Below are 22,760 nucleotides of genomic sequence, written 5' to 3' on the forward strand. Positions count from 1 at the left end.
GATTCAGGGGAGCACAGAAAACAATACCAGAGTCTAAATGAAGCCCTTAATCCAAGAAAAAAGAAAAACAAAAAGGAAAGAAAAGACACCTAAATTTCAGGAAGTTTATTAGCCCCATATTAGGAACTTACATCTGGTGGGGGAGAGTAATTACTATTACAGACAGTTTCAGAATTTGTATACAAATCCACCAAATTATATTATCATATAATACCAAAGTTTGTATAGCACGCTGAACATTTTTTTTTTTTTAACGAGGTGGAGGGTGGGGAGGGGCAGAGGGAGAGGGAGAGAGAGAGAGAGAGAATCTTAAGCAGACTCCCTGCCTAGCATGGAGCCTGATGTGGGGCTCAATCTCAAGATCCTGAGATGATGACCCAAGCTGAAATCAAGAGTCGGACACTTAACCACCCAGGCACCCCGCATCCTGAACATTCTTAATTCATGAAGGTAAAGGCAGACACGGTGAACTGTAACACAAAAAACCTTAGCTCTGAGATTAAACACCCTGGATATGAACCCTTAATTGATCACCAATTCTAGCCCAACAGTAAACTGTGAAAGCCAAGACAGTGTATTTTTTTTTTCCAAGACAGTGTATTTTACATAAAGGATGTAGTACACAGATGAATACAGAGATTATGGCTTTTTCAAACAGAGATTTCCAGCTTCTTTTGAAAAAGCTGGACGTTCTGACTAATGTTGGCTTATATTCCCAAACGTCAACAATCCAAAAAGCATTTTTAGATAATTCCCACCTTTCACCTCATGTCATATGGCTGGTCCCCAGAGAACCTCAGTTTATCCCAAATGCACGCTCTACAGAGCTGTGATGGTTATAACAGGGAGAAATGGAAGGAAACACCCAAAATGTCCACCAATGAGGCATTGCTAGAATAAATTATGTCACACCCACACGACAGACAAAAATTAATCAACCACTCTGTGATACTCAACTAGGCACTTTATAAATATTGTAAGTTTAGGTCCTCCAAAAACTCTCATGAGGTAGACATTAGTATTAAATGTCAGTTTACAGATAAAGGAACAGGTTAAATAGAAGCCCAAAGCCACACAGCTCATAAGTGGCAGTGATGAGATTTGAACTAGTGATCTGGCTCAGGGTCTCAGTGACGCAGCATTTAAGTATCATGATGCAGACAGCTACTTACTGACAACAGAAGACTTCCATCATCTAGTAAGTGGGGATGAGCCTATGAAACTGTGTGCATTCTATAGGCACGAAGTATATGCCTATAAAACTGGCATTTCTAAAAAGGATTATGTATTTGCAAGATAAACATGTCCTTTCTTCTTAGCTCATGTATTGTTTGAATTATTTTATAATGAACATATATTACTTCGATAATCAAAAGACTATGAAACTATTTGCACTTTGAGAAAAAAAATTACGTTTTATGTTTTCAGGGGCTGCCTTTGTACCTGCTTCTGCTTAGAAAAAATAAGGTCTCTGAAATGACATTAAATTACTCATTGTCTTGTTATTTTCTTCCCTGATCTTAAAGTAAAATCTGTTGATTCTGAAAAATTTGTAGAATGCAGCAAGGTTCAAGTAAGAAAATTAGATCTCCTTTTTTGAAGGAGTGAAGAATCTTTCAAAATATGGAAAATATTCATAAAACGTGAGTGGAACAGGCTATGATTCACTTCGATACTGACTATAGTTGTATCTTCCCCCCTCCAGCCTCTGCCAAATATTGGAAGTAAATAGTTCAAAACGGTAGCAGGGATCATTCCGTGATCACTTGAACATGGCATCTAATCTCAGACCACCAAACTCCTGAAAACTCAGTGTGAGGCTCTGAGATTTCGTTCACGATGACTCTCTTACCTCAATTTTCTTTCCTGACAAGAGATACCAGTTCCTAACCGATGTTTTTATGGAAAAGATGTTTCTAACACGTGATGATTAAATGATGCAATGTCTACAGAGGTCTCTAAGTACACACAGTGGGGACCTTTTGAAGACCTACCTATCTTTATTACCCCAGGAGTCGTTTTGCTAGAAGAACTATCAAGATGGGGAACTATCTTTTACTTCTCCACACCTAATGCAGGAGGTTCCCAGAGGGACTGAGGGAATACGATTTTGAAAATCTCTTCTGAATGATGTGGCCAGGGTGCTACGCCCCAGCTGTAACCAGTTTCTTCCGCAGAGTCTGCTTCTATAGGTCCTGGTTCCACTTTGTGCCCCCAAAGACTAAGGGGATTCCTTCTTCCACGAAAATCCCTTTGAAAATATCAAGACCCGCTATCACATTCTATCTGCACACCGCGGTTCATGCCAATCATCTGCTCTCCAGATGAGGCAGGTTCGAGCACCAGCATCCATCAGTCCCATGTGTCTTCGAGATCTGATGCTTCCTCTTCCCAGTCCGCACCCTCGTTCCCACGGTATCTGGGGCCTCCTTCTTCCCAGGTTAGTGTCTCATCCAGCCCACTGGGCCCCTCAGAGTCTACTTCCGACCCATCTTACTCCAAATGAGGAGTGGATCAGATAAGTTTTATTAATGTGTTCAACAGAGATAAAACTTTTATACTTTGTTCTTTCCCTCACGTTAGCATTTAAGAGGCAACAATGCCTTAACTCAAACGGGGGAACTTCAGGCACCCTGGACACTGACTTAGCCTCAATCCTTTAAAGAGACTGGTCTGGGATACCTGAGTAGCTCAGAGAGTTAAGCATCTGGCTTTGGTTCAGATCATGATCCCAGGGTCCTGGGATCGAGTCCCCCATCTGGCTTCTTGCTCAGCGGGGAGCCTGCTGCTTCTCCCTCTGCCTCTGCTGCTCCCCCCCTTGTGTGTGTTCGTGCTCTCTCTCTCTGACACAAATGAATAAATAAAAACCTTTAAAAAAAAAAAGAGACTGGTCTACAGGAAAGAGGGGTCCATTTCCCAGAGTCTACAAATCATCTAATATTTGGCTCCAAATCTAGTTCCTGCGCAAATCATGGGATTCTAGGTTTTTTTTTTTTTTAAGATTTTATTTATTTATAGACAGCCAGCGAGAGAGGGAACACAAGCAGGGGGAGTGGAGAGGAAGAAGCAGGCTCATAGCAGAAGAGCCTGATGTGGGGCTCGATTCCATAACGCCGGGATCACGCCCTGAGCCAAAGGCAGACGCTTAACCGCTGTGCCACCCAGGCGCCCCATGCGATTCTGGTAAACACTGCAACTCTGAGCATGGTGGAGAGGCATGGTGTTCATACATGAGCATTTTATCCGAACATGGAAAAGCAGACTGATAACGACTGTTTCTGTTTTGTTTTGTTTTGTTTCCATGCACCAGTAGTAAGAATGAGTGAAAATTACATAAATTTGATTTTAGAAAAATTGCTTGATTTTGAAGTAACTTCTAGTTAAGATTCACCCTGCTGGTCTCTTAGGTGTCATGAAGTCAAGGGGCTTGTTTGTTTTCTTCCCTATGAAATTCCCAAATGCTTATCGCAATGCCGGCTTCTCAACGACTACAGAGGCAGGCACTGGACTGGGATGGGGTGAGGCTGGGCCAGAGGACAGGCAGCTGGCAACCTCATAAACTTTTCTGTATAGGCACTGGACAACCTTCCAGTGAATGAATCGGCACAGAAATGCAGTGCATAACTCTCAGGGCTCCTGCCTTAGCTCATGAATGAAACTGATAATCTCAATCTAAAACTCCCAAAGGCACGCCTTTTAACTCTGCTACAGTAATTGCTCATGTACATATTAGCAGCTCTCAAAAACCTGGACCTCACTGACTAATTGGAACAATCTGTCTTGATATGCAGATGTAATGGTTGTTAATAGAAGAGCTACACTCTGGAAGAACAGACCTTAAAAAGACCATTTTTGTGAGCTGCACGACTAACCCTCAGCCTCACAGCGTGAGGCAACAGGATGAATGTGTTTATCTGGGAGTAACTAATTTATTTGGGCCTTTCACATCCTTAATACGAGAGGTAGTTTTAGGGGAGGATTTGCTTCTTTAAACGTCCTTTTTATGAATGAATTACATGTTTTTCTTCTCAGGATTTAGAGCTCCTTACCCTTTAAAACCACTGAGACAAGAAGATGAAGAGACAATACGAGAATGCTGGGTTCTTAATACATATCACTGCTTACTCTATTATGGGACTGTATCCACAGCAGCAGACACTTCGCAGTGAACAAGACAGACAGGGCCCCCTCCCCCCCCCCAGAAGCTGACATGCAGCGTATGGGGGTGGGGTGAGGGAGGCCAGTTAATAAACAAGTAAACAAATCAATAAGTAATTTCAAAAAGTGACGGGTGCTATGGAGAAAATGAAGCTGGGTAATAAGAAACAGAGGGACTGAGCTGAGAGGAGAGAGCGTGGAATGTCATGATGGGTAGGATTCAGAAAGGAATGAGCCACAAGAAGGGACAGTGGGGGAGAGAACATTCCAGACCCAGTGAAAATGAGGTGGGGAGGTGGAGGGGTGGGAGGGGTAGGAGCCACATGTGGTAAGGCCTTGTAGGGAAAAGTAGGATTTGGGGATTTCTTCAACATGTGACCGGAAACCACTGGAAGATTTTTTTAAACAAAGCAAAAATGTAACGCAATGCGAGTGTCTTGAAGAACACTCTGGTTACTAGATAAGGACTGGATGGTGGGGGGCAAGAGAGAGCTCTCGGGAATCTGTAGCAACGGTCAAAGGCGGACACGGTGATGGCCCGAACCAGGGTGAAAACAGTAGCAAAGAAAAGAAACAGATGAATTGAGGATGTGCTGTGCAATGTAAGTAGAGATCCGGACACAACACCAGCAGCTAACACCAAGCGAGCTCTTAGCTTGTGCCGGGTCCTGCTCGAAACACTGGCGTCTCTCAACTCAAAGTAAGACTCCGAAAAGGGGCTTTGTTTTAGTATTATTGTGTTTCATCAATTCACTAGGGGACATTCTTCTTTTTTCTAAGATTTATTTATTTGTTTGAGGGGGAGGGAGGGGCAGAGGGACAGAATCCTGAAGCAGACTTCCCTCTGAGCACAGAGCCCAATGTGGGACTCGATCCCAGGACCCATGATACCATGACCTGAGCCAACACCAGGAGTCAGACTCTCAACCAACTGAGCCACCCAGCTGCCCTGACGTTCTTCTTCAGTGTACAAGAGATAGTATGTAATCAAAACTGCTCCATAATCCATATAACACAAATAAAATTTGAATATTACATAATCAACAATTTAAAAGAATTTTTAAAAATGAAACAAAGTGCTATAAAATATTACAGACTGGTCAGTGATCCATGCTTTTTTATCCTAAACTTGCTTTTTTTTTTATACAGGAAATATAAAATTTATCACTAGGGATAAGCATCCCTATCTTATCTCTCTTGATTAGCATGTAAGTCCCTCAAAATAATCAGAATTCAACCTCTTCTCTGTATATCTCTAGCACAGGCCACCATCACCTCTCTTGAAATACAATCACCTTCTGACTTCAGTGTCCACAGGTGTTTCCTATGGTCAAGTGCAGCCAGAAGGATCCTTCTGAAACATAAGGCAGATAATGTCCACTCTCTGCTGAGGACATTCCAAGGGCTTTCCATCTCGCCTGGAGTAAAAGCCACAGAGCTGCCCATGGTCTACCAGGACTCATATCATTGGGACCCCAACTATTTTGCTGACTGCACTCCTATCACTCTGCCCTTTGCTTGCTCCAACGTTCAGGGCAGGCTTCAGCCTCAGGGCCTTAGCACCTACTGAAATAAAAGCCGCTTGAGGCCAGGGCATTCTTTGTCCTACACAGAGAAGGCTCTATTTATCAACTGAATGAAGACTGTTGATAATTCAGAAATGAAAGAAGAGTGTAAGAATGTAATTTAAACATTTTATATAACATCAAGGCATGGAAAAGAGCTCCCCACTGAACTATGTTGGGGGCATTTCCCCCATGCAGGCAATTCTTCTCATCATTAGCCTCTCAGGATATTACCAACCAAAAAAAAAAAAAAAAAGAGAGAGAGAGAGAGAAAGAAAAAGAGCTCCATGGTCAACTGAGTTTGGGAGATTCCTAGTTAAATGAAAATTGAGTAAGTTCTTCTGCTGGAGTATTTGTTAATAATTTTACTTTGTTAGTCCATGATCAAGCTATAAGAGAAAGGTATAGTAGGCAGCATTTGTATCTATACCTGACCATAGATACTTTTTGTGCAGAGTATTTAGGCCAACTAACAGAATCCAGAAAATGTACCAGGGGCTGCTACATATGGTTATGATGTTTTAGCCCACATTTACCCTGCCAATAAATAAATTTGAATAAATAAGGTGATCACAAGCAGAGACAGAGACTAGAGCAAATGTAAAGGCAGAAACAGGCTGAGAAATGGAAGGAGGTAGTGGGATGCCTTCTTCCACCCCTAGCTTCCTTGATCAGGGAATGGTGAACACTGAGGCATATAGTAAGAAGACTCCCAGAAATACTGAACTTTATAAACCAATGCAGTAAAGGTTTTAACAGGGAGATTCGGAAATCAAAGCTCTATCTATCTAGTAAGAGCTGGGACTTAGGAGTCATTTTACTATTAACCCAAATATCTTTCATATATTAACCTGAGTTTTAAAGCCCTGTCTTCTAAGATCTCCTCAAACATTCAAGAGATGAAGTTTGTATTTTTAAGTAAAATAAGGTTTTGGTGAATTTGCCCAGCTGGTCTCCCTGTATCGTAGTAAATGTGCCCAAAGCTAGATCTGTGCTCAACACAAGCGCCGGGCCACGCAACCGGGGAGGGAAGCTGCAGGAGTTTCCTCTCCCTTCTATTAAAGGGTGGGGTGGGGAGGAACTATGAAATTCTACCCTGGGGATTTAAAGGGGAAATAGACTTTCTTTCAATCCTGACTTCTTTCTATTCCTTATAAATCTTCCTCACTGCTCTTTCTGAGTGGCGGCATTAAAGAACTTGCTAAAGGCTTTAGATTTAAGATGGCTTGAAACCTTCCTGCTCAAATTTTGACAGGACGGGGGAAAAAATGCAGGGGTGGGGGGGGAGGTGTCTCCGAGCCTTACGCCCATAAATCCGCCTGACCCTGAATTTACAATCCATCGGATCCTGGCCGCCTGAGGTCTCTACCTTTGGTGCACAAAGGTCTCCCTGAGCCAGTTTTATTTGTGTGCCTCAGCTTGGAAATAGATTCTGAGAAGAACAGTGTTCAAAGCCCCGGGAACAAACGTTGTAAAAATAAATACATAAGGGGAAATACTGAAAGCTTATAAAGAAAAAAAACCCTGCATCACATCTAGGTGAATATTTTCAACAACCAGGTCAGATTGCAACACAATGCTAAACCGTGTATGTTGTTTGGTTGGGAAAGAAAAAAAAAAAAAGTGAAAATTACCACAAATTCGGCATAAAGATTCCTCCTGAAGACTTTGTTAGTCCTTTGGCTAGTTTATCATCTGAAGTCCATGAGTGCAGCCTGGAGCCCTATGCCTGCACGTTTCAGGCACGCTCTGTGGCACCCGGCGTTTGAAAATTGGCCAGTCTGAATTGAGATGAGCTGTTAGCGTACAATACACACCGGACTGCAAAGACAGTTCCAAAGAAAAAGATGTAAAATAGCTCAGGAATAACTGCTTTATACTGATCACGTGCTGAAGTAGTAATATTTTGATGTATTAGGGTAACAATAATAGACTGCTAAAATCAATAGAAATTTAATTGATTTTATAACAATTATTATTATGGACCACAAATTGTATAAAATAAATTATTCAAATCAAGTAAAATCACTAGTTCCTTTTTACCTCTTTATTTTTTTTAAAGATTTTATTTATTTATTTATCTTTGAGAGAGAGAGCACGGAAGCATGCTTGCATGAGTAGGGGAGCTTCTCCCTCCCCCACTGAGCAGGGAGCCTGACAGGTCTCCATCCCAGGACCCCGGGATCATGACCTGAGCCGGAGGCAAACGCTTAACCAACTGAGCCACCCAGGCGCCATCTTTTTACCTCTTTTAATGTGGCTACCAAAAATTAAAAAGTATAATGAATGGCTCAGACTATATTTTCTATCAGTGCTGTTCTACGTGATCAAAAATAGACAGAAGTGGCCGATCCAGACAAAATGTGTAGTTCTCCTACAGATACCTCCAGGCAAAGAGCTGATAGCAATTCCAACTTCCCTCACCTCTCCCCTCTGTAGGTTTTACTACTGGTTCAGCCACTCCGAACATATGAAGCCCTTTGATTTTTTTTTCCCTTCCTGTTATCCAATAAAGAGCAGTTAAGATTCCAACAAAATTATTTCTACCGCATCAGTGATTCTAAAAACAACCTAAAGCAATGACAAGAGAAACAAGGAAAGACTTATCAAATAAAAAGAATGCTGGTTAGGATTTTGTAGACACTGAAGGCTAGATTCTCAAGTACTAACAGTAAATCTCAGCCAAGCCACTTACTTTTGCAGAAGCTCAGCTGTCCCATCCTTAGGGTACCCCTCTCATAAGGTAGGTGAGAAAATTAAATGAGGTAACATCTAGAATGTTCCTGACACAGGTAATGCTTATTAGATGGTGTCTATAGTATCGTCATTATAATCACAACCACCAGCACCACCTCCAACACCATCACCACCTCCAACACCGTCACTACCACCTCTCCACCTTCTTTTTGGTTGTCTGAGGGCTCCCCTCAAGTTTCTAGACAGAAATGATCTCCAATTTAACTGGGTTTTCTTTTTACACTGTCATCTGCTTTTCTGTGATTCTCAGTAAAATCCAAGCCGCTATCAACCCACCACATGTCAGTGACACACCATCAAACATCCCCGAGCCAAGTTCACATCTAAGGAAGACTCTGTGTGATGGGCGCTGAGGGACATTGTGGAGGCCAGGGGCCCAGGCGGCTTCTGCCTCGGTCGGTTCTCCGGCTTCCTACAACCAGGCAGTACTTCTCCACTGAGCATACGCTAAGTACTAGGGCCCCTTCATATGTTCTCCTTAATTAACCCAGGACATACACATAAAAGATCAGCCAGATGGAAATCAAGTATTTCACTAGCAAAGGATGAAACATTCTGCTCTAAAATGGAATCTTTATTTCAGTAAAGTCACTGATTAAATTTTAGCCAAGTCCCTCACCATTTAATGGAAGTCACCACAGAGAAAAACATGACTGGACCCACCACAAAGCAACAAACACCAGATAACCAGGGACAGCGTCCGTGACACTTCTGGTGTTCATTAGGACTAAGGACAAGGAAAACAGGCAGTGCCTGGAACACACCCACAAAGGACTCTCTAGGAACAAAGCAATTGTTCAGAGAAACTGCAATAATTCCAGGAATTTCAGTAAAGTACAAAGCAGGGTGAAAGAAACAGCATCATGTGGCAAAACTTATTTTTAATAGAAAATATCTCAATCTTCCTCTATTTTATTTTGAAGTTTTATTTATTTAAGGATCTCTACACCCAATGTGGGGCTCAAACTCACAACCCTGAGATCAAGAGTTGCGTGCTGTACTGACTGAGCCAGCCAGGTGCCCCTCAATCTCCCTTAATGACAGCTCTCTCTAATGACAGACAAAACAAGACACTATCAAGTTTAAAACAACAACTGTTTTGTGAACAAGCCAAATTGGTTTTACAGTTTTCAAGATAAGTGAAATTAAAATCATCATTGGTGTCTTCTGGAAACATTTATTTGAATGGGATTCCATTTCTTTCCTTCTTTCTTTCTTTCTTTTTCTTTTCTTTTTTTTTTTTTTTAAGATTTATTTATTTTAGAGAGAGAGAACAAGCAGGAGGGGTAGAGGGAGAGAGAATGCCAAGCAGACTCCACTCCAAGCATGGAGCACCATGTGGTGCTCGATCTCATCACCCCAAGACCATGAGCAGAGCTGAAACCAAGAGTCAGATGCTTAACCAACTGTGCCACCCAGGTGCCCATCCGTTTCTTACAAGGAATAAGGAATAGAGCAGGACACGTAAAAGTTATAAATCTCATTTCCAAAAGAGTGATACTGCTAACTTAAACTGAGGAGAGAGTGGGACACTGGGCTAATCCCGGTCTGGACAAAAACTGAGTTAAATAAAGGGAAACATTTTTTCAGTGGCGAAGAAGCCTTTAGTATTGGCCAACATATAAAATACATCTTCAGGAAGGCATTTTGTGTCTAAATTTATTTCCAGCAGAAAAGAAGGAATCCATAAAGGAGTGCTAGCCAACCTGAACATTTAGTCCGTGCTCCAGAATATCAGACTACAGAAGCCAGGGGTCGATACGGGAGCTCAGCCTCTGGTGGACTGGCCCATGCCTGAGTTGTGTTGTAGCCTGCCATGCTTGCACGAGTGTGGAGAGTGACGCTGGGGAGGCCTCTGTGTGTGCACGACTGCATGAGCTCCCCTGGGAGGAGGAAGGCAGATGCAAGGCACCAGGAACAGAATCTAGGGGTCCGACAGAAAGATAAGTGTCTAAGCAGAATGTAACAGAAACATTCGAAGAACCAAGATCCATTTCATAAAATGAAAGGCGTTAACCTCAGCCTGACTCTAGGCAGGAAGATAGGAGCTGGGCGGATAGGAGGGAAGACAGGAGCAGGTCAAAGTAACCCGCCCACAGACATGGATATGGAAGACAACTGCAGGCCTAAGCAGAATGTTAAAACGGGCAAGAATCAGAGAGCAAGGTCAGCCTTAAAGAAGTAAATCCTTGCCCCCTGAACAAAACTTAACTCTAAGAATGCTGTTACACCACCACTGGATAGTTCCTGCATACGCTGGGCCCACCAGGGAGACAAATAATCCAATGTGTTTGTGTCATAGTTGCAACTAACCCATGTTCTCAGGAAGCTAAACCAGTGGAGCCATGCTACGGATCCAGTTTTTTTTTTTTTTTTTAAAGATTTTATTTATTTATTTGACAGAGAGAGAGACAGCCAGAGAGAGAGGGAACACAAGCAGGGAGAGGAAGAAGCAGGCTTCCCGCGGAGGGAGCCTGACGTGGGACTCGATCCCAGAGCACTGGTTTCACACCCTGAGCCGAAGGCAGACACTTAACTACTGAGCCACCCAGGCGCCCCTATGGATCCGGTTTTTAAAACACGGGTCCATAAATTCTTCATCAGTAATGATGAAATCTCAAAGGCTTTCAAGACAAAAGGTGTTTTGTTATTATTGTTATTTACGATTTGCAGGCGAAAACTAATTTGGTGGTAAAACCTGATGTGAAGAGAGGTTAAGCCGTTTAGAATACTGAGATTTCCCACTTAGCATGAATATTCACCTGCATGTTGCAGGATTATTGATGCATTCAAGGACTAAAGTGTCAGACCCCACTATGTGTCCTTGGTAATATGTATAGCATATGCACCATAATACCTTTCCAGAAAAAATCCTGAATTCTGAAACTTCTGGCCTCATGAGTTTCAGCTAAGGGCTTGCAGGCCTGTACCATATGGTAATGTGTACATGGTGTATATTAGGGAAAATGCCTTTGCTTCTATTCACTTGCTAGGATGCTCTAAGCAGAGCTGAAATGAACCAGCTGTGAATTTCACTGGAAAGGGCGCACACAATCAATTTGGATCATTTAAGCTTATTGGACTTCAACTCATAAAGTACCAATAAGTCTGAATCAACAACTCCTGCTATCTCTTATTGTAATAAACAAGATTTTAATTACCTTAGACAACAAGTATGCAATGAACCTCCACTTTAATCTCCAGCTTTTATCTGGAGATTTCCCTTTGCATTAACTCCAACTTTAGTTAATAGCGGAAACACCGCATGATTCAATCCTATTAGTGTTACATGAACCTTTGTTTAAGTTACCAATCACAGAACAGGGACTAAGCAGGGGCAGAGAGAAAACTTAGGATGTTGTAGAAGCTGCCATAGACAACTGTAGTCGCAGAGGTAAGGTAAAGGTGAATAGCCATGGAAGAACTAGAACAGGACACACAACTGTTTTAATCACTGGAATGTTCTGAGCCTTTTCACATTAAGGATACTTAATCACATCTAAAAAATCCTTTTTGCCATGCAGAGTAATAAATATATTCACAGGATTCAGGGATGAGTATGTGGACATTTTGGGGGGGGCACTATCCTGCTTATTAAAACCCCCAATGATCTCTCTTTATTCCTTCAACTTACCAAGTGGCTCCTGCCTCAGGGCCTTTGCATGTCCCCGTCCTATGGGCAGACTAGAACTCACCTCCTCCACCTTGATAAATATAACTTAATAAATATATGCTGGAGGTCTTCCATATCTCATGACAAAATATTCCTCTCCTTCAGAGACAGTATTACAACCAAAATAACACAGCTATATTTATGTGACTGTTCGCTCAATTTCCATGTCATTACCAGAGTGAAAGTACCTTAAAGGTGGGGGCACTATCTTTCTGGCTCATCTTTATAACCCAACACCTATATGACAGTAGGTACTCATGAAAAATTTGCCGTTTGGCAAGGAATAAAGCTGCATCATAGGAGGAGAGGGCCTCTGAGGATGCAAATTGGGTCTAAACTCCTAAGCATGGCATTGTAATCTAATTCTGACTTTGTTTCCTAACTTACACTGAGCTGTAAAGAAAGCCAGCTATTGGAGGCCTCTTATTTTGTTTTTATAAGGCCATTTATTTTTCTATTAGACGGGATGTTTTTATGTGTAGGAACTCCAAGAACAAGTCCAGGATCCCAGCCAGGAAAATGTGGGGAGGTCTGATCCCTGGATGTGTACGAAGTTGTTATAGGTGACCTCAAGGAATTCCCGGGAAGGAGCAAAACCTACAAAGTTGGGTCTGTTGCAACTGACCCTCGGGGAGCAGGTCCAGATTCTTGCAGGGCACACACTTACAAGTCAGCCTGCAGACCTGGAGCACTGAGGCAGCTGCTGAAATCAACACCCAAGGTCACGACTTTACCTCAAGTGAGACCTCAAGGAAGCAAGACCAGCAATGCTCTTACCCATCAGGAGAGGTACATTTCCTCTCTGAAATCCACAAGAAGATGGAACAACTTCTCAAGCGGGAGTCCTCAGGATTCAAGCGTACTTCAAGTGATGCCACGCAGATAAAGGAAGACTCGATTCCAACGAAACGCGCCGCATTCTCTACTCCACAGTCTCACAACTGCGACGTTTTGGGCGGGATAATTCTTGGTCTGGGGGCTGTCCTAGGAGTTGGATGTTGAACAGCATCCCTGGCCTCTACTCACTGGATTCTAGGAGCATACCACTGTCCCTACTAATGACAACCAAAGATGTCCCCCGACAATGCATCATGTCCCCACCGGCGAGGAACTCTCTCTGGTTGGGAACCAGCGCTGTGTTCTACCAGACTCTGCAATCTTCAACCACAACTCTTCTCTGACTCTGTATACAAGACAGCTTAATAATGTCCCCAATGCTGATAAATGACCCCATGATACATTACAATTTTCTTACTTTCATTTCTTTAAAAGATATATTTTTTAGAGAGAGAGAGAGCGAGCAAGAGAGAGTGAGCATGAGCTGGGGGAGAGGGTAGAGGGAGAAGGAAGAGAAAGAATCTCAAGCAGACTCTGTGTTCAGCATGCAGCCAGAGTCGGGGCTCAATCCCACGACACTGAGATCATCACCTGAGCCAAAATCAAGAGTCAGAGGCTCAACCGACTGATCCACCCAGGTGCCCCTTACTTTCATTTTAATTTCTTAGAAAACAACATAGTTACATGGGATGAAATAAACCAAGTCTGAGGTGTTCAAACTGTAAGAACATCAGGGAGATCTCCTGTTGATAAAGAGCTCAAATAAAGCAATTTAACATAAAGTATTACAGACATGTTTTGGGCAAAGGTGAGCAACTTTTCCTCGCATATTTTAAAGTTAAATTTGATCCCATTACCTTTGATCTCTGAAATTCCAAGTTCCTCCAAATACATACACCAAGTAATTCAACATGTTTATCACATTAAAACAACAACAACAACAACAAAGCTACAAACCAGATGGGCCTCGATGAAGAACCCAATTAACACAGGCAGCCTTACCATCTGACATTACTTAAAAGAAATAAATTCAAACAACTTGGTTGAACAATAGGTCTGTGCATTGTAGCTGACATTTCTAATTAGCTTCTGAATTTCAGAGCACTCTTCAAGTAAAAGAAAACTGAAATAGTCACTTAAAGTAGTAACTTTTTAAAAGAATATGCATCTAGTCTCTGCATTTTTCCAAATATGAATGGAATAAGAGGAGGAGACAGGCCCGTCACCACATTAAGGGATGTCATGAAGAATGAGGCAGAAGTGCCCAGTTCCCAACTCTAGAGCTCTTCTTTACCAAGGCAACTGCCAGAATAAGTTTTCAATCTTTCAAAGCACAGGTCTTTTGTTTGAACAACACTAGATGAACAAATGGCAGCCAAATTCTGAGAGAAAGAGGCTTTTGCGAAAAACCAGCTGGACACAAACTATCCCTTTCCACTCACACTGCCAATGGGAACGAGTCAGCAAGAACAGAAGGAAAAACCGAAACGTTTAAAAAGATGATACAATTTTGCTTCTAGGAATCAAGTTTTCCGAGTACCAATAAAACTAAGATCTCTAAGAAGTAATTCATTCAGTACAAAAGGAGGAGGAGGAGAGCCCATTAGCAAAAACCCTACCTAGGAGACCTTTAATTAGTATAACTAGTACAAAAAAGTCCCACAGATAAAAGAATCTTAATACCGGGAATTTGTTAGCTGGACAAGAAAAAAATGTGAAGCATTTTCTCAGAATAGTTATCTCTGGTTTCTCCAGCAATCACAGATAAGAAACAAATTTATATATGAATACAAGCATCTCTCAACAAAGAAATACTACTGATTTCCTCATCTTATAGGGATTCTTCACTTATGCTTCAAGGACGCCTAAATGGTCCATAAATGGGCTTGAGGAGCTAGGCTGAATGATGAAACCCTATAAACTATGTGCAAATCTGTGTGCACATCCTGTATTTCCCCTATTGGAGGGGATCTCAACTATTCCTCAGATAATCAAAGTAGGTCAGGACTTCATGGGAGTTATAAAACACTGAGTTGCGGTTCCATGTTGGAGTCCAATCATAGGCTTGACTGCACACCTATTTGGTTCTTCCTCAGATCTTTAACTCTTACCACGTGGAGAGCCAAACCTAATAGACCTCTGTGCCCCAGTTAAGAGAGTAGGCAGGTGCTGCCGCTGATGAAAGGTAAAAAGAAGGTTAGCAATGGAAAGAGTGTGCTGCCCCCACCCAACATTAAGGAAGGAGTTTGGATCCTTGCTCTCTCTCTCCCTCCCTCCCTTCCTCACCAAAAAAATACAAACCATCTACTGTACCCACAACTTTCTTCTCTCTAGCAGCATGGGTCTTTGAGAAAACTGACAGAGGAAAGACAAAATGTCACCATTGATCCCAGCAATGTTAACCGAGAGTCATACCACCAATGGCCGCAGCCTCTTTCTCGACAGCTGGCAGGAGAAAACAAACCTTACAACAGCTTCCCCACTGAGAGAAGGTTCTGAGATGCCTCTTCATATATCAACTAACTTTTCTCTCTTCTAAAGGGTGAAAACAGTCACCTGAGTTTTCATACAGAATTTCACCTTTAGAAAGTGGGACTTCAGAAACAGAATAAAGAAATTGTGTCAAATGAAACAAATGGTTGAAAATCCTTGGCTAGGAGTGAGTCTACTCAAACCATGATGCCCCCGACTTCCCCGTGCATCTCCAGTCAAAGATGAGAAGCTCCAGGGGGAATATACACCTGTCAAGCTATATATAAACGATTTCCAGAGACAAAGGTATGGACGGTACAAGTTTGATTTGCAAAGTCCCTGGGGGTGAAGACAAAGCATCTCATTGATGTGAAAACCCAAAGCGGGACGACACTTGACATCTCGACCTGTTCTCACCTCCACAGGAAACCGCCTCCCGTTGATGCTGTGTTCTGAGCCCGCAGAACCATTGCTGTGTCCCCAGTGAAATTCCACCTGCTCGGCTTTGAATCTGCCAGGCAGGCCAGCACCGCTGACAAAATAGTCGTCCTTTAGCAGGATGGCAACTGTATAAAATGGAAGGGAAGGAGAACAAAGTGAGTCTCTACGCAAAACTTGAACGACTTCCTCCGTTGCTTCAAATAAAGTTCAGGATTACATGATGTGAATTATTTCCTCACGTTCCTGTTTAAAAAACAAGTCAAAAACACTAGTTTGAATAAATTAGCACAATCTAGCTGCAGAATGTTCTCAAGCTCCTGTTCACTCTAAATCATGAAAATTCTCAGGGAATGATCTCAGAATTTCTTATCCATTTCACAGATGGAAAAAAAAAAAAAAAAGAAGAAGAAGGAAAGAATGGAGACGGTCACAGAGTGAGATGCTCTGAATCACGGTCTCCCGAGTCCACTCGATGACCAAAACTCTCTGGAGAGGGAGATTTTTCTTTTTGTAAGCACTGACTCCTGGGGCTACCCCAGGGTTCAAGGTCTGGAATGAGAAGGGAAAAACATATGATAAGCCAGACGTGAGAGGCACGTTTCTTTGATTAGAAAGCTCAGGCAAAGATATCAGGAAATAAAATTTGCAGGTTCTTCCACTTTTAAGGGAATGTCAGTGGGCGTATGGCCAAGGTGGGGGTTGCATTCATGGTTTTTTGAAAACGGTGCCCAGGAAAATGCTGGCAAAGTTTTATTCATTAGGTCATTCAAATAATTGCAGATAACTAGATTTAATTTAATAGTTTCTTTTATTCCATGTATAGGAAAATTTTACTTAGCCCATCCAAAAAGAACATCTAAGAATTCCAAAACATAGGAAACCTTCATCAATTTAAACCCTAACTTTCAAAAACATTCCCCTCCTGAAACACAGGAAAGAGAAATTGAGAACAAATAACTTGGATTTATACTAGCATAACGATTATTTTCCCCAAAGGAACGTAGTGTCCAATGCATGCCAAACAGATTTTATTTTATAAGTGACATACTCCTTTTTTTGTTTGTTGGTTTTCTAAAGTGAACTCACGCATTCATTCAACAAACACTTACTGGCTGCTAAATATGGGTAAGATGTCAACCACTATACTTCATGGTTTGTGATCAACAGCCAAATTTGTGTAAACCACAGAAAAGCTCATGTATTGTCATTGTCTCTTCTTCCTAAAGAGATCCCAGTTGGAGCTTTAGAGAGAAATCCTGCATGAAAATTAGGTCTCCATAAAAGATAGGGACTCGGCTAATGACCCATTTCTAAAACAGTGCAATTAGTTTCAGTACTCCTCCAAATAAAGGAGGCATTAAAAGCAAGTAAAGGAACCCTGCTTGTATAAATCCCTTTTTATTGCATTCCAAAGACAGTTTTTCTCCAATTTCTGAAAAAAAATACAGTGAATGTTCAATTAGTGGGACGGCGAATTAAGAGATGAAACCAAGTCAAAGCAGGTGTTTCCTGTGCCGATTAAACATGCTATGGGCCTGTTTCACCTTTGCTGTGTGCGAGGCATGTTTTAGAAGGGGCTGGCAAACGTTCTCTGTGAAGGGCAAGATAGTAGCTATTTAAGGCTCTGTGGGCCGTAGGATCCCAGTTGCAACAACCCAACCTAGTCTCTGTAGCACAGAGGCAGCCACACACAAAATGTAAATGAATGCTCCAATAAACTTTATCCAAACTAAAATATGGATATAATTTTCATATGTCATGGAATCTTATTCTCCCTTTTGATTTCTTTTTTCAACCATTAAGAACACAGAAACACGCAGGGGTTATCATTTGGAGATCCCTAAAACACTGTACGATATTTTATAAGATATATCAAAGCAATTGTATGCCTTTAGTTCTAAAGCCAAAATACCTATGAATTAGCTCAGTAGTGTCTTAAATACTGTTGATTACTCTCATCCTGTTATAAATTCTATACATAACATTTTGCATCCAAAGGATGAAGGCAAAGCATTTTGAGCGCATCTGTTACAATACACCCAGGGACTCAGCGGCATCTTATAAATATTTGATTCTCCCTAAATCATTTATGTCTCTGTCAGGGGTCATTTTACTTGTTTTATATGAATAATTAAAAGCATAATTAGGGAACTGTACAATCTGAAACATTAATCTTATTTTTCATTTTACTGTATTCCTCACTAGAGCATACAGCACGCTCCGTGTTCGTACTCCCCCTTCTGAACGTGGCTTCTATTTTTGTTTACCTACAAAATCGGGAAGTGAGAACTTTCTCAGCTCTCACAGAACCATTTTCTGATGCCCACTGAGGACACGGAGCTGTTTGGAAACAAACTAAAGGTACTTCCTACAGAACACAGAATACATTAAGAGCCAAGAGCTCAGAAGATGGACAGACCTGGGCTGGAAGCCAGTCCGGCTACTTCAGAGCAGTGTGACCTTGGGCAGGTTACCTGACTTCTCTGTGCCTCGGTCTCCACTCCTGTTCACATGGCACTAACAGGGTCTAAGAGGCAAGGCTGTTTTGATGCCTGAAGGAAATCACACAGGGAAAGCCCGGAACAAAGCGAGGCCAGAAAGCCAGCAAGCGCACGTCTGGTGCAGACGCCTGTCAGACTGCTCTGCGGAGGTATGGACGGGGCTGATGTACGCACAGGGGCGCCCACACAGCTGTGACTCTCCTTTCTCAGACAGAGTTCTGTTTCGTTTTGTTTTTTAAGATTTTATTTGTTTGAGAGAGAGAGAAAGCGTGCGCACAGGGAGGGGGAGGGGTTGGGGGAAGGGCAGAGGGAGGAGCAGACTCCCCGCTGAGCAGGGAGCCAGACAGATTTGGGGCTCCATCCCAGGACCTGAGCCAAAGGTGGACGCTTAACCGACTGAACCACCCAGGCGCCCCTTGAGTTCCATTTTATTTTATTTTTTAATTTTTTAAAGATTTTTTTATTTATCTGACAGAGATAGAGACAGCCAGCGAGAGAGGGAACACAAGCAGGGGGAGTGGGAGAGGAAGAAGCAGGCTCATAGCGGAGGAGCCTGATGTGGGGCTCGATGTGGGGCTCGATCCCAGGACCCCGGGATCACGCCCTGCGCCGAAGGCAGACGCTTAACGACTGAGCCACCCAGGCGCCCCTTGAGTTCCATTTTAAAGCAATATTGACTTCCCCACAAAATAAAGTGTCCTAGGACAGGGACCACGGCAATACTTGAGAGAGATCCTAAGTGCCGAGTAGATGCTTTGAATTTATTACAACACAGACTAAAAAGGTATTTCCTCTTCTTGATTATTTCTATGCTTTGGTCATATCAAGGGGAAAAAAAAAATCTCAGTTCGGTGTAATATGCTCTCCACACTTCCCTGATTATTCATTCATTTCCCCCTTGTACCCAAGAGTAAGTATTATGCTGAATTTAATAACTTTGGTGATTTGATTTGTTTTCACAGATCACAGACATACAAGCTTATATTAGTCTATCCATGTCCAACAGCACGGGTCTTCCCATTAAGGTGCTGGTAAAAAGTTTTCCTTTATAATTAATTCCTTTAATTAAAATAAAGAGAGCCAGTTGAAAGAAAAAACAGTAAGTAGACAATACCATAATAATAATAAAGGGGCTCCTCGGTGGCTCAGTCACTTGAGCATCCCACTCCTGATCTCAGCTCAGGTCTTGAGCTCAGGGTTGTGAGTTCAAGCCCTGCACTGGGCTCCACGCTGGGAGTCATGAGTTTTAATTTCAATTTTAAAACAACAGAAGTAAGTTGAATCTGGATGAGGAGAAAATTAGGAAGTTAGCAAGCAACAGCTAAAGAATGGAGACTGATAGGAAAGGAGGGGCAAGCAGGAAAGGTACATGGGAGTTGATCTTCTAGAACAAGGCCCTCTGGTTGTGAAACTGCTACTGTGGAGTGGGATAGAATGACAGCAGAATGACAGAGGGAGTGGAAGGAGCTGAGGCTTCAAATTCGGAGTTTCTTAACCTAGAGTTCATAGTCCATGGCAGGAGCCATCCATGGGCTTCGGGGGCTACACCCTCCTGAGACAGGAAGAAAGATGCTGAGCATGGGTGCAGAGATGAAGCCAGACTTTGGAGCCAGTCGAGGCTGAATTTGACTACTACCATCTGTCAGACTCCAATGGTGGGAAAGGCATTATACTTCTTGCTGCCCCGTTCCCATAAAACTGGCATAATACAACAGGAGCATCACAGGTTTGCTAGGACATCACAGAAATGACAAATGAAGAGTGCTTACAACAGTAATTGCTATATGACATTACAGCATAAAGATGACATTGTATAATTGCATAAGTGTTGTTTATAAAGGTTATTATCCTAGGGAGAGGAGCCCTAGTTTTTACAGATTCCCCCTGTGTCTGACGCTCCCCCAAATGTGACAATACCTCAGGCTGTGCACAGGGGGAGGGGACGGGTGGGAGTCAAACGACGGATAAGCAATCAGATTTTTCCTCCGAGCTCGAAGGGATAACTGAGTACCTGGCATTCACGGCACTGTTTGCAGGACATCCACCCACTGTTTATAAATTAAACTCGACATGTCTCTATGATGCTGGGCTAAAGCAAATGTTCACACCAAAATCTGAGTAAACAGCAGTAGGTGCCAAAAGTTAAATAAAAATGGATGGGAGGGAAACTAGCTGCTTGCTATCTTACTTCCTCTACTCCCAACCAGTTTTTAACACTATAAAATGAGAAAAGACCACCATGACTGGATCTTAATGGTGGCACCCTACCCCTACCCCCAGACCACCCTCAATACAGCTGTCCATTAGGGAATGCTTTGGGCCCTTGGTGAGAGGGAAATGTTCTGGTCTGGAAGTCAAGAAACATGAGCTCGGACACTGGCACCTATTTCTTTAAGTATTCACCAACTTATTACTGGGGAATAAAAGGTTAGTAAATCAGGCACAGTTCTTGCCTTCGTGGAGGGTACAGTTGGTGGGAAAGACAGGTCCTGGCAACCAAACGGACAGCAGAAGCAGCCCAGCAGGTGGGACAGGTGGAAACAGGTGAGAATCCAAGCCCAGACCAGAGAAGAGGACTGGTGATATTACATGAACTAAGAATTAAAGGAATAACCTTGGGAAGTGCTGACAAGAGGGGAGCACATCCAGACAAAAGAAGCTCATGCAAAGATCCTGTGGTAGTGGGAGTAAGTAAGAGGAAGCCAGGGTGGTTGGTGCCTAAACAGCAGGGTGTGAGATAGAAGTTGGGGAATGAGGCAGGGACAGTGATCAATCTGTCTTTATCCCCAGGAGAAATGGAAAGTCCTTGATATGGCTGAAAGTGAGAACAAGAAAGAAAGAGGATGAGACAGAAGGACAGACATGATCAGATTTGGGAAATAAAATTATTCTGGCTACTAAGTGAAGAAGGCCTGGGAAGAAAGCAACACTAGTTGGTAGGAACAAAAGCTGGGAGGTTACTGCAGTCATCTGCTAAAGAGGGACTGGACACGTTAAGTTGGAACAGCCTCAGATATTGAAGAGCATTCAAGTCATGGGATTATCCTGGGTCTCAAGTAATGCACTGCTAAACTGAGCAAGACAAACAAAGTGGTAAGTCGACCCTTTAATCATACAAGATATGACAGATGTCAATCTAGCAGAGAGTCCTGTGCCCTAAAAAAGAAAGGCTTCAAAAATGACCCCCCAAATTAAAAATTGACTTAAGCCTACCTGTGTAAAATAGCACTGGTTTCCCCATTATCATTGGTTATGTGATTGGTATGTAATTGGCTTCCATCTACCCCAAAACAAGTTTCTACCACCACGGCACAGGGGCTGGGGCTGTGGGATTCAGAGAAAAGAAATGGAGCTGAGCAGACATGAAACAGCTTGTAGTGTATCTAGCTGAAGACAGACCCAGTGAAATAGCTCTGACTCGAATTCCGGGCTTCAGGGAAGACTGAATAGTAACAGCATGAAAGAACGCAAGAATTTGGACCTCTGAAATAGGAAACATGTTATTTATTTTTTAAGTTTTTATTTTAATTGCAGTTAGTTAACATACAGCATCATATTAGTTTCAGGTGTACAATATAGTGATTCGACAATTCCATACATTACTCAGTGTTCATTGTACGTGTACTCTTAATCCCCTTCACCAATTTAACCCATCCCCTACCCTCCACCCCTCTGGTAACCATCAATTTGTTCTCAAGAGTCTGTTTCTTGATTTCTCTTTCTTTTCATTTGTTTTCTTAAATTCCAAAATTGAGTGAGATCCTATGGTATCCGTCTTTCTCTGACTTGTTTTATTTAGCCTTATAGTCTCTAGCTCTACCTGTGTTTGTTAAAATGGTAAGATTTCGGGGCGCCTGGGTGGCACAGTGGTTAAGCATCTGCCTTCGGCTCAGGGCGTGATCCTGGTGTTCTGGGATCGAGCCCCACATCAGGCTCCTCCGCTATGAGCCTGCTTCTTCCTCTCCCACTCCCCCTGCTTGTGTTCCCTCTCTCGCTGGCTGTCTCTATCTCTGTCGAATAAATAAATAACATCTTTTTTAAAAAAAAAAAGGTAAGATTTCATTCCTTTTTATGGCTCAATAGTATTCCACTGTATACATCTACCACCTTACCACCTCTTCTTTATCCATTCATCTATCGATGGACACTTGGGCTGCTTCCATACTTTGCCCATTGTAATCTACCTTATTTTAGTAATTTAACAACAATTTCCTGAATCCATGGATGCCAGACACTGCGGCATATGCAGACAAACAGGAAAGAATGCAGGCAAAGAAAAAAAAACCACACAGTGAACAGATACAAAGTGGGAAAATGGAAGTAAATGAACGCATGATGACAAACGCCTTTACTCTT

General features: G+C 42.4%; 1 protein-coding gene across 7 annotated transcripts in view; it reads right to left on the bottom strand.

The window, feature by feature from the left end:
- Positions 1–22,760, bottom strand: part of PTPRG (protein tyrosine phosphatase receptor type G) — a 684,348-nt gene that overhangs the window by 258,674 nt on the left and 402,914 nt on the right. For all 7 annotated transcript variants that reach the window (XM_045807508.2, XM_045807506.2, XM_045807511.2 and 4 more), the window contains one exon: positions 15,880–16,028. In XM_045807508.2, coding sequence (XP_045663464.2) covers positions 15,880–16,028 — 149 coding nt within the window. The remainder of the gene's footprint in view (positions 1–15,879; positions 16,029–22,760) is intronic.

Source organism: Ursus americanus, chromosome 14 (genome assembly GCF_024610735.1).
Source record: "Ursus americanus isolate L20-20 chromosome 14, mUrsAme1.1.p, whole genome shotgun sequence".
Classification (NCBI taxonomy): Eukaryota; Metazoa; Chordata; class Mammalia; order Carnivora; family Ursidae; genus Ursus; species Ursus americanus.